At 39.7% G+C, this 13,357-nt stretch overlaps 1 protein-coding gene across 1 annotated transcript; it reads left to right on the top strand.

Moving 5' to 3' along the window:
• The first annotated feature begins 2,437 nt into the window (after positions 1 to 2,437).
• LOC106584465 (zinc finger protein 79) lies at positions 2,438 to 12,478 on the top strand. The gene is made up of 2 exons (XM_014169826.2): positions 2,438 to 2,716; positions 7,578 to 12,478. Exons 1-2 carry the CDS (start codon positions 2,545 to 2,547, stop codon positions 8,840 to 8,842), a joined length of 1,437 nt encoding a protein of 478 aa, XP_014025301.1. The 5' UTR covers positions 2,438 to 2,544; the 3' UTR covers positions 8,843 to 12,478.
• Positions 12,479 to 13,357: the final 879 nt, after the last annotated feature.

Raw genomic sequence — 13,357 nt, forward strand, 5'->3', positions numbered from 1 at the left:
AGCCCCATACACTACCCACCATTGCGACCTATACGCTCTCGTTGGCTGGCCCTCGCTTCATACTCGTCGCCAAAGCCACTGGCTACAGGTTATCTACAAGTCTCTGCTAGGTAAAGCCCCGCCTTATCTCAGCTCGCTGGTCACCATAACAGCACCCACTCGTAGCACGCGCTCCAGCAGGTATATCTCACTGGTCACCCACAAAGCCAATTCATCCTTTGGTCGCCTTTCCTTCCAGTTCTCTGCTCCCAATGACTGGAACGAACTGCAAAAATCTCTGAAGCTGGAGATTCCCATCTCCCTCACTAGCTTTAAGCACCAGCTGTCAGAGCAGCTCACAGATCACTGCACCTGTTCATAGCCCATCTGTATACAGCCCATCTGTCTACCTCATCCCCATACTGTATTTATTTATTTTTTCTGCTCCTTTTGCACCCCAGTATCTCTACTTGCACATCCATCTTTTGCACATCTATCATTCCAGTGTTTAATTGCCATATTGTAATTACTTTGCCACCATGGCCTATTTATTGCCTTAATTCCCTTATTTTACCTAATTTGCACTCACTGTATATAGACTTTTTGTTTTCTTTTTTTTCTACTGTATTATTGACTGTATGTTTTGTTCATTCCATGTGTAACTCTGTGTTGTATGTGTCTAACTGCTATGCTTTATCTTGGCCAGGTCGCAGTTGCAAATGAGAACTTGTTCTCAACTAGCCTACCTGGTTAAATAAAGGTGAAATAAAATAAAAATAAATAAAAATCACAGGTATTACTATTCAACCAGACTCATGTGATCTCCTTCTAGGTATTGTTCCTGTGAATACACTCCAATCCTTTGCACTTAAATTGATAGTTTATCTTTTAGCAGCAGCAAGGAAATGTGTAACAAAATGCTGGAAAAATGAACATGCACCCTCAAAAGATATGTGGTTAGGTCTATGTGGGGAACTTGCTGACATGGAGAGAATTACATAAATCTTGCAACATAGACAGCATAGGTATGAAGGTGTCTGGTCGGAGTTCCTGACATATTGTACTGGTCTTATTCTGTCATTTCTTTTTTGTTGTTGTTTGTTTCTGTTGTTTTTCTGTGGCTTTATCCAAATTGTATTCTTATTCAGACTCTTGAAATATTTGCTCTATACAGCCAAAATGTACCCTTAACATGTGAATGTAGTTTTGCTCCTTTGTAAAGACAGAAAATATATGTTGTGTATGTATGGTACATGTTCTTTATGTGCACTTGAATAAAACTGTATAAAAAATAAATAATTTAAATACTCAAATTTGACTTCTGCTTGTGTGAAAAGTGACTGATGAGGACCTAACTCAGCTCTCATATCTCCATCAAGCTCAAAAGGAAGGAAACCGAGAGAGAGAGAGAGAGAGAGAGACTGTACCCAGTACTACAACTGAACAGATCACAACAGAACCTGATGGAGAGGACTACATAGAATCAGAACCAACCAGTGTCTCTCAACCCCTCTCTGCAGTCAATCCCGTCTGTTCTGCAGCTCAAAGTGGTATGGAGAATGGTTTAAAGCCAGTAAAATCAAAGAGAAAAGAGATAGTAAAAGGACAAAGGTCACATATCAATGTTAAGGGTAAGAAATCACTAACTTTCACCTGTGAGAGGAGATGCACCTCAGGACACAACTCTTGGGTGAATAAGATATGACTGTATTACTGCTTGAACATAAGATCTCCACATCACTGTCTAACAAAGAGCAGTCAGTGGATTTAGTGCTCATTAGTTATAGTCAGTGCTCATTAGTTATAGGATGACGTAACAGACATTTGAACCATGTCCTCTATCTGTACATAAAACATATTTTTTGTTTTGAGAGTCAAATTTCTCAATATGTTGAAATCTGCTACATGATATATCTTGATGTTGTTAAAGTAGTGTTCACAATGTTGGTTACTTTGTGCATAGGTGCCCTCTGATGACCACAGGAGTTGAGAGAATTCTAAACACATTGTATTTGTCATATTTTCTAAGAGTTAGGTTTAAAATAAAATGGTCAGAGAAATTGTAAAAATTGGCGGGGTTTATGACTTTGCAGTATGGAAACTAGTGATGATAGTGAGGATCTTTTGTCGCAGATGATTAAAACAGAACAGCTAGATGGCTAATCAACGTGCATGATCTAAAAATGCCTAAAATAGAGTTGAGGAGTTCTCAACAAAAGATTAACAGCTGCTGCTGAGGAGATATTCGGGGTCGTTGAAAAAATGATGGCAGAGTATCAAGAGGAAGTTGTCCGTCTACAGAAGCTGCTCGACATTGTTCTTCAACCTGAGATAAAGCTACACAGAGCATGTTTCTTACTCAACCAATCTTAATTTTGTAGGACAGAGAAATGCCATGTTACACTCCAGTCCAGCAGGTGGCGATAGCGCAACATGTAATAACTTGAACGTGCACTAACAGTGGAGTTTTTTTTAAGTAGAGCCCGGATTCTGTTGATGACGCACGGACAGGGATAACAGCTAAAATAAAAACACAGCTAGCTAGTCAACTTGAATTATCAAAGAATGTCTCAAATACAGTTATTGAGGGTTTTTCTGAACGATAGATTAACAGCTGCTGCTGAGGAGATATTCGGGGTCGTTGAAAAAACGGTAGCAGAGTATCAAGAGGAAGTTGTCCGTCTACAGAGGCTGCTCGACATTGTTCTTCAACCTGAGATAAACCTACAGAGAGCAGGTAGGCTAACTCGGTGGTTCCCAAAACTTTTTTGCGCCGGGGACCCCTTTTGTGGTAGAAAATTCATCAGGCACTTCCTCGAATATCAGATCACAACTCCTACTTCAGACTGCGATGAAAATAGCATAAAAGTTGCAGTTTAACTGAGAGTCGTTCCATGTTTGAACAAGCCATGGCGATCTCTGATCGTTCTGAAGTCGTTTATGTAGTTAGAAACAGATAATATTAACATTCATACAACATTATTTTGTATACATTTTATTTGATCTCAGAAATGAAGGTAATGGATTGCACCCAAATTGGCCCTTTTCATTTATACAGGATTTACATAATATCCATTAAACAGGGTTTGGGAGTAGTGAACTACACTGAACAAAAATATAAACACAACGTGAGCTGAAATAAAAGATTCCAGAAATGTTCCATTCTCGCAATTTTTGTACATACTTTTGTTTACATCCCTGTTTGTGAGCATTTCTCATTTGCCAAGATAATCCATCCAACTGACAGGTGTGGCATATCAAGAAGCTGAATAAACAGCATGATCATTACACAGGTGCACCTTGTGCTGGGCACAATAAAAAGCCACTCTAAAATGTGCAGTTGTCGTCACACAACACCACAAATGTTTTGAGGGAGTGCGCAATTGGCATGCTGACTGCAGGAATGTCCACCAGAGCTGTTTACAGAAAATGTAATGTTCATTTCTCTACCATAATCTGCCTCCAACGTTGTTTTTGAGAATTTGGCAGTACGTCCAATTGGCCTCACAACCACAGACCACATGTAAGGCGTCGTGTGGGCGAGCGGTTTGTTGATGTCAAAGTTGTGAACAGAGTGCCCCGTGGTGGTGGAGTTATGGTATGGGCAGGCGTAAGCTACGAACAACAAACACAATTGCATTTTATCGATGGCAATTTGAATGCAAAGAGATACCGTGACGAGATCCTGAGGCCCATTGTCGTGCCATTCATCCACCTCCATCACCTCATGTTTCAGCATGATAATGCACAGCCCCATGTCGCAAGAATCTGTACACAATTCCTGGAAGCTGAAAATCTCCCAGTTCTTCCATGGCCTGCATACTCACCAGACATGTTACCTATTGAGCATGTTTGGAATGCTCTGGATCGACGTGTACGACAGCGTGTTCCAGTTCCCACCAATATCCAGAAACTTTGCACAGCCATTGAAGAGGAGTGGGACAACATTCCACAGGCCACAATCAACAACCTGATCAACTGTATGTGAAGGAGATGTGTCGTGCTGCCTGAGGCAAATGGTGGTCACATCAGATACTGACTGGTTTTCTGATCCATGCCCCTACTTTTTTTTTAAAGGTATCTGTGACCAACATATGCATATTTGTGTTCCCAGTCATGTGAAGAAATCCATAGATTAGGGCCTAATGAATTTATTTAAATTGACTGATTTCCTTATATGAACTGTAACTCAGTGAAGTCTGAAATTGCTGCATGTTTCGTTTTATAATTTGGTTCATTATAGAAGGACTGAGAAGCTCACTTCTGGTGACTTTTTAAAAGGACATTCTACTCCAAAATGAATGGGGGGGAAAATGATGCTGACACCATCTAAAATATAATTTCCACCTCCAGAAATGAGCCAAATAACATATTGTTAATATGATGTATTATTCTAACCTGTTGGACCATGCGTATAGCCTATGCATGGTCCATATTATCAGGTATGCTATTAGCTAGCTTTTGAAAACTAGGCAGTTTTCAGCCAATAACTTCACCCACGACTGACTCATGCAAACTACAACCCCGACGTATTTTAACATTTTAAAACATGTCAATAATCATTGCTTGCAATACGGCTTTTGAAACAAATGGCCTTTATCTTTAATCAGCGAGGAAAAAAATACAAAATAATTACGATTCTTTTAGCACAGATTCTTACAGCTATGTGTGCTTCGATCTACCCAAGTTCCACTAACACACAGAAAGAAAAGGTCCTTATGCTTCCAAAACCGTACCGCAAGCAACGGGTGTTAATGTTCAGATTGGGCGTCAGGGCTATTAAAAACTCCCCCGTACAGAAGACGCCTTCATCCAATGACTCTTATGTGTAATGTAATGGAACTGAGAGTCATGATCCAGGGCTAGCTATAAGCATCATCACCTGTAGCCCAACTGATGCAGAATATTGGCTATCAATAAATATGCTGAAACATGGGATTGCCTATCGCCATTTACCATATTGCCTTCAAACTCAACTCTGGACCTCGAAGCCAGTTCCACTGCGTTTTTTCATTGTTCCCCTCTAAATGAGGGATTGATTTAGACCTGGGACACCAGGTGGGTGCAGTTAATTATCAGGTAGAAGAGAGAACCAGCAGGCTCCGGACCTCATAGGGTAAGAGTTGAATGCCCCTGCCTTATTTGTCTAATCATTAGCCAGATCCCAAATGGGATATTTTAACTAACTATTTAGCAAAAAACATGCATAAACACAGTGAATGGGGCGGCAGGTAGCCTAGTGGTTAGAGAGTTGGGCCAGTAACCGAAAGGTTACTGGATCGAATCCCCGAGCTGACAAGGTAGAAATCTTATCGTCTGCCCCTGAGCAAGGCAGTTAACCCACTGTTCCCCAGGGCACCGATGATGTGGATTTAAGGCAGCCCCCCGCACCTCTCTGTTTCAGAGGGGGTGGGTTAAATGCGGAAGACACATTTCAGTTGAATACATTGTTGGACAACTGACTAGGTCCCCTTTCCCTGGAATATAATGTAGGCCTGTTAGGGTAACTTGGGTTAAACCGCCACCCGGGGTAACACTCCCGCTGACTTTACTTATCACAGAAACTACTTCTTGTCCGTTTTTTCCCCCCAACACTTTCCCTGGTTGCCACTACTCTTGCTCAACTAAAAATGTAATGTCTCATCACAATTTAAGTCACTCCTAAAAAAAACTATTTTGAGGTAAGGTGGTGTTTTACCCCAAGTTACCTTACAATTGACCCGTGTTACATTCAGCGCCACTCTCCCATATGCACTCACAGGGAATTGCAGAGCAGTAACTTGCTTAACCATGCCGCTGCTGAAAACTCTGGGTTTAAAATGGTGCAGTCCGCACATATTTAGCAGTTGAAAAATAAAGTAGCAATGGAACGCTGGGATCCCCCTTTTTTTAACAAAGGACATTATAACTGCTGTCTTCCCCTATGATTGCAAGAATTGTTGAGCATTGTTTGCTTGTCAGAAGCATGTTTCCCTCCCTATTGCACTTGTAACTTGAGTGCAACATTTCACTCGCATAGAACAACAAGCCGACTAGTTAAAAACATAACCTATTCTGCTATGGGGTTGTCTGATTTTTCTAGTCATTAGTTGTTTTGTTTGTAAGGAAAAAGTAAACGTGGACTGTTCTTAGCATCTTCAAAGTGCATCACGGCAGAAATATTTTTTTTAATGTTCCATAGTTTTGGGACGGCGGCAACAATGATTTTGCCGTGGCGCAGTGCCACGGCTAGATGACTGCAGCAAAAGAACTGCTTTTAACATTTGACCCTAAATTTATCTCTTCTTGCAGTCTGACATTTCAGATTTACATATGATAATGTTTCACAAAGTAGTTTGGATATACTTTAAGTAACTTTAGATAAGTAAACTATATTTTTGTTAAGGGTAGCTTTAGTGCTGCTTAACTTCATCCAGTGTGAAGTATTTGGTAAGTTGGTAAACTATATTTACAGAGTAGCTTCCCCAACACTGTCAATAAATATAGTACGCAACATCTGATTTGGACCATAATTCTTCCCACCGTTAATTAATAAAATGGTCAAAGCCACCCATGATCCCCCACACCAATTCCACTCCAACCACCAGTACACAGTATCACTTCTCTATGTTTGACAAGTAGTGAATCTGATTTATATTTTCTTCCCCAGTTCAGAGAAAATAGCCTGACGTTGCTTCCCGTAGTTATAATAAATAGTGAAAGTACCAGGTTTTGCTCCCTAGATGCCGCTGCTATTGCCACACTCTTTTATAAATGTTGTTGGTCTCTTGTGTTTATTACATTTATCATACCATTTTCTTTGGAACTTTGAGTAGAAAACCAGTAGCTTTTACTCATGATGAAAATAAATGTTATGGTCATCCTCACAACAAGCCAAATCTGTCCTTCATGAAAGTAATTCAGTTTGTCCTACTCTATGCCAGGGTTTCCCAAACTGAGTCAGCTGTGTAGTTCTAAGGCAAAAAACAAAATGTGCATCCAGGTGGGGCCACAGGACTGAGTTTGGGAAACCCATCTCTAGACAACCTAATGCTTAAACCAATCTCTCCTTGAATACTGCAACAAATGGTAGCTCTCGGAGGAAGAAACCATACTCGAAGCCGTAGCTCCATAACACTTGTGAGACATAGAGAACTGACACTGTATACCAGTTGTTGGGGTGAGACTGGCATGGGGTGTGAGGGATCCATTGGTGGCTTTTGATAATTTTATTGGATTCCTCATGTCTTACTCATTGTTAGATGGAACTATATTTATTGAAGATTATATCAACACTATACATTTAAAAGGGCCAATTTGAGTACAATCAATTAGATCAAATTGTACTTCAAAATAATGTTTCAGGAATGCAAATATCTGTTTCAGTAACACTTTATTTGGATAGTCCATCTGTAGTTGGATAGTCCATCAGTAACATTTCAACTATCTACTAACCCTAACCTTAACCCTTAACCTAAACCTTATTCTAATCCTAATTGTTTAGGATTACAGTTCATTTATATTTGACTAGTAGAAGTTAATTATTGCAGGCGTACCAGACAGGAGGTAGGTCTACATGTCATTGAGTTTTCTGTTTCATCCTTTCTCCTTTCCTCCAGACCTCCAGCAGCGTACTCTCTCTGTCTCTGTAGAGGAGGTTCCCCCTGAGCAGCAGCACTGTGAGCAGGAGTGGAGCCCCAGTCTGGGACAGGAGGACCCAGAGCCCATACAGATTAAAGAGGAAGAGGAGGAACTCAGAACCAGTCAGGAGGAAGAGCAGCTTAAAGGGCATGAGGCAGAGACCATAGAGTTCATATTCAATCCTGTCTGTGTGAAAAGTGACTGTGATGAGGACCCAACTCAGCCCTCACATCTCTATCAAGCCCAAAAGGAGGGAAACGGAGAGAGAGACACTCTACCCAGTACTACAACTGAAAAGATCAAAACAGAACCTGATGGAGACATCTATGTAGAATCAGAACCAACCAGTCTCTCTCAGCCTTTCTCTGCAGTAAATCCAGACTGTTCTGCAGCTCAGAGTGAAAACAGTCAAAGTGTCAGTGGTATGGAGACTGGAGGACCTCCGTCTGGTTTTAACCCAGTCAAATCAAAGAGAACAAAGATGATGAAAGGACAAAGCTCCTGTGTCAAGAAATCTACACAGTTGTCCCTCCTGAAATCACCCAGTCAAAGTCATGATACTCCCTGTTGTTGTAAGGTGTGCGACAAGTCTTTTCATCACATGGGTTCATTACTTAAACACGTGAAAACTCATAGAAAGGATAAAGAAGGTATTTGTGGTGTGTGTGGAAAATGTATGGAGTTCACAGAAAGTATGAAAGATCACCTCCAAACCCACATTGCAGCTAGATTTTGTTGTGATGTTTGTAGTAAATGGTTCAGCACAAACAGTAAGCTCACAGTGCACATGAGGAGCCACACAGGGGAGAAACCTTTTTCCTGCCCTGTTTGTGGTACATGCTTCATGCAGAATGGAGGTCTGAAAATACACATGAGAATCCACACAGGGGAGAAGCCATATCGTTGTTATTGTTGTGGACAAGGATTCAGCACTGGCAGTGCTATGAAAAGGCACATTAGGATTCACACAGGGGAAAAGCCATTTTGCTGCCCTGATTGTGGCAAATCATTCACTCGTAAGGGACATCTAAAAATACACATGATGACCCACACAGGGGAGAAACCACATAGCTGTCCTGATTGTGGCAAAGGGTTCAGCATTGCCAGTAATCTGTCAGTGCACATGAGGAGGATTCACACAGGAGAGAAAAGTCAAAGGATTCAGCACTGGCACCAATCTGAAAGTGCACATGAGGACTCACAGGGGAGAGACCATACTGATGTCCCTATAGTAGAAGATTAATTTTCCAATCGGGTACATTGAATAGCAATAGGCACCATCTATGGCCACCAGACTATATCCAGCTGATCTGTCATTAAACCGTCAATACGCATTAAAATCACCCGCACAGCTGATCTCAATTGCAACCATCGTTGGCCACCGATTTACCGCTCCTTAACGCAGATGTCCAGCTTATCGTTTAGTCCTGACTGCAACCAACATTTTTCAAGATGGTTTTCCCCAATGGCGGGCATTATCATCGTAACAATATAATCCTGCAATTTTAAATTGACTAAAGGCCATTTATCTATTTGACAATATTTCTGTACGACTGATTTCCTCATTTACCAACGCAAATCTACAATGCAATGTAGCTTACCCTACACATTTTATGAATTGAAAAATCATGGTGTAGGAGTATTTATTTGTTTCCAATTGATGTAATCAATTAATGGTTTTACTTGTCTTAATAGAATATGACTATTTCTGACTAAGCAGGGAAAAATGTATATTCCTTAAAGGGGACGTTTTTTACAACCAAATCTCTATTTTTGGTGTAAATGACATGTTATAGAAATTATTGCAACCAATAGAATTGTATGTACAGTACCAGTCAAAAGTTTGGACACACCTACTCATTCAAGGGTTTTTCTTTATTTTTTATTATTTTCCACATTGTAGAATAATAGTGAAGACATCAAAACTATGAAATAACACATGGAATCATGTAGTTACCAAAAAAGTGTTTAAACAAATCAAAATATATTTTACATTCCTCAAAGTAGCCACCCTTTGCCTTGATGACAGCTTTGCACACTCTTTGCATTCTTCAACCAGCTTCATGAGGAATGGTTTTCCAACAGTCTTGAAGGAGTTCCCACATGCTGGCTGCTTTTCCTTCGCTCTGCGGTCCAACTCATCCCAAACCATCTCAAGTTGATGTTGTGATGTGTCTGTTACTTGAACATGAAGCATTTATTTGGGCTGCCATTTCTGATGCTGGTAACCTTAACTGATTTTCTGCAGCAGAGGTAACTCTGGGTCTTCCTTTCCTGTGGCAGTCCTCATGAGAGCCAGTTTCATCATAGCGCTTGATGGTTTTTGCGACTGCACTTGAAGAACAGTTCAAAGTTCTTGACATTTTCCGGATTGACTGACCTTCATGTCTAAAATGAATGATGGACCGTCGTTTCTCGTTGCTTATTTGAGCTGTTCTTTCCATAATATGGACTTGGTCTTTTACCAAATAGGCCTTTCTTCTGTATACCATCCCTACCTTGTCACAACACAATTTATTGGCTCAACTGTTTCCACAAATGACCTTTTAACAAGGCACACCTGTTAATTGAAATGCATTCCAGGTGACTACCTCATGACGCTGGTTTAGGGAATGGCAAGAGTTTGCAAAGCTGTCATCAAGCTAAAGAGTGGCTACTTTGAAGAATCTCAAATATAAAATATTTTGATTTGTTTAAAGCTTTTTTTGGTTACTACATGATTCCATATGTGTTATTTCATATGTTATTTCTTGATGTCTTCACTGTTATTCTACAATGTAGAAAATAGTACAAATAAACAAAGACCCTGGAATGAGCAGGTGTGTCCAAACTTTTGACTGGTACTGTATATGAGGGATACAACCATCCCAGTACTGCAGATTTTGCTGCGAAGAGACAGAACCATTTGATCACTTGTTTTGGTACTGCACATATGTATATAGCTTGTTGTTGGTCGCAGGTTCAGGAATGGCTGAAGAATTGCAACATTTTCCTGGAACTAACTGCAAAAACCACTGCTGATTGACTTGAAAAGCCATAGTCAATTGATTAGTAATATAGTAGTACTTTTAGTAAAAATATTCATCTTTAATATACAATCTGTAGAAACTATGAGAATAGAAAGGTACGGAACTTTTGTGAAACATTACAGCACAATTGAAAAATATGGCAATTAGAAATGAAAACTGGATGGTTTTCAGAGATTGATAGGATGGTAACTGAAGGGTGGGGCTAAAAACAAACAAAAAAAGATAACTAATGTAAAATATACCGTGTCATAAAATGTATATAATATGTATAAGCTGTAAGTAGAAGCCTAAGTATTGTAGTCAATTATTTTACTCCAATTAGGGGAGGAGGGGTAGGATTAGGGTAAAATAATAAAGGCAAAAAGATATATATGTATATAGGGGATTGGAAATGATGCAGACAATTACATAGATTGGATTCTATCAATCTGCTATATTAAAGCTGATCTACCCCCTAAAAAAAAGTCAGATTTAATCAACAAATACAGTAGTCAGTTTAAAATAGGTTAAGGGTACAAGACTGTACATATGTCTGTTGGCAAAATCACTACATATCCCATCGAGCCAAGCAGGAAGAGGCTGCCCGTTGTCACCTTTCCAAGACCAGTCAGAAATGTCAAAGTAACCCTACGCTAATGATGCAGGTGGATCTCAAAACTGAACTTGTATCCGTGGTGTCTTTCTTTCATGATTATATAACAGCAAAGGAGTTTTAATGTTGAGGGTAAAGTATTTTTGGAGTTTTGCAATGAGGACATAAACGAGCATTGTTTAGCCGGGTAAAACAAGCTCGGGACAGGATCTAGCTATGCGCACTAGGCTAATTCAGGAGACCGATTGTAGTTTGTATGCTCTATCAGGAGCTGGCTGTGGAAAGTTTGATTAAACAATTCAGAGACTGAAACGAATACGTCAGATTACAAATATTTAAGGAGAGCGAATCGATATACAATCCTGAAATCAGCTGTAGTTGTCAATAGTATAACAATGCTTAAAACTATGTTTGAGTGAACCCTGAATCCAGAAATGAATGGTGGAGTCTTCCGGACACGGTACACGACGACTCCTCACCACGCTATTAAGACACTTTCTGTTGGTGTTTCCTTTATTTTGGCTGTTATCTGTATGTCCTCCCTTTTGTACATAAAACATGTTTTACGTGTAGATGTCTTGTCAATATGTTAAAATCTTCCACATTACATCTGTTTTGATGTTGCTAAAGGGAAATGACATGGTAACGGAATTATGCTGAGACACTTTTAAAATGTATACCAAACAAAAACCATTGATTTCCAAGTTTAACAAACCATTTTCTATGCACAATGACTACTTTTAACAAGTTTTACAAAAACACATTTACAGGAAGAACTGTGCCGGTACAAATTTGCTAACAATTAAACTGAGGGAGATTTTACCTTAATGTGTTACCAAACTTTGCATCTGCACAGTCTTTACAGTAAATGATATATTTTAAATTGTTCAAATTAGTCATTGTGCATAGAGTTGTACGGTTTGTTAAAATGTTTAATCAATGTCTCTTGTTTGGCACACATTTTAAAGTGAAATCAGTCTCAGCGTAATTCCGTTACCGTGGAATTGTCCTACAGTAGTTTTCACAATATCAGTTACTCTGTGCTTATGTTTCCAGTTTCCACATGAGCTGAACGATTCCTATCGTGTTTGTTGTTACCTCTGAGCTTGATGCCAATATCCACTCTGAGGAAAAATCTATTTTTTATCTATCAAGTGTTCCCATTCATATAAATGAACCTTCTGAAACATGTTTGTTTCATCTAGGAACGTATATATTTAATCTGCCTTTGTATAACAGAATAAATGTTGATAACGCATGTTTATTGTGAGGTGTCTTTTCCTGCACACTTATTTTTCCTCTGTTCATTGCACTTGTTTCAGAATATTTAGGCAAGTTAGCTGGCTACCTCATTGATTCTGCTGTGTAGGATACCCCTCAGGCCGACTGGCCGAGTCCGACAGTAAACAAACTTAATAATGAAATACACGTCTAACACCTACAAATTCAGAGAGAGAGAGATTCTACAGCAGCAAAGTGCAGTGATAAAATGGGAAAAGTTATACTGTCACAAAATATGGAGAAATAAGTGTTGAGTACGACAGTAATCAAACATTTTACATTACGTTTGTACATTTTAGCCATTTAATAGACACTCTTATCCAGAGCTATCAGCTAAGTCAGTGCTTGTAGGAAAAGACAAGTGCAAAGGGGTGGGGGGACTGAGAAGTCTTATTTAAGAAGAGGTAGGGTTTCAGATGTTTTCGGAAGATGGGCTATGGTCAGCGGGTCGGACACCAGGAGCTCGGCACAGGAATATGAGCAAATAGCTTATTGCACAAAGAAGAAAGGAAGAATATAAATAGAAAGCACTGAATGCATTTTCATTAAAGGACTCACCCTGAAAGTAGTCTATGGAGCAGGATAAACTGTAATCACTTATTCAGTTTTCTTTAAACAGCCATTGAACTACAGCTAACTTCAGCCACTGCTAGCTAAAAATCTATGGAAGAGATGGGGCCATGTGAGCATGTTGTTTTTTTAAATGGCCAAATCACCTTTAAGTAACATGCTCACATGCCCCCATCACTTCCATTGATCGAGTTTGTTTTCAAAGAACAATGGAGCTAGATTGTTGAGACATGCATGCAAGATCGGATGGATGTTTGGATACCGCCTGTAGTGGAGAAGGGTCTCT

The sequence above is a fragment of the Salmo salar genome, chromosome ssa23 (genome assembly GCF_905237065.1).
Source record: "Salmo salar chromosome ssa23, Ssal_v3.1, whole genome shotgun sequence".
In the NCBI taxonomy this organism is placed as follows: domain Eukaryota; kingdom Metazoa; phylum Chordata; class Actinopteri; order Salmoniformes; family Salmonidae; genus Salmo; species Salmo salar.

What these genes read in the sequence shown, in the direction of transcription:
- LOC106584465 (XM_014169826.2), top strand. Translation starts at nt 2,545, where the DNA reads ATGTCTCAAATACAGTTATTGAGGGTTTTTCTGAACGATAGATTAACA. An exon ending in GATAAACCTACAGAGAGCAG is followed by an intron (nt 2,717 to 7,577) that starts GTAGGCTAACTC and finishes CCTTTCCTCCAG; the next exon opens with ACCTCCAGCAGCGTACTCTC.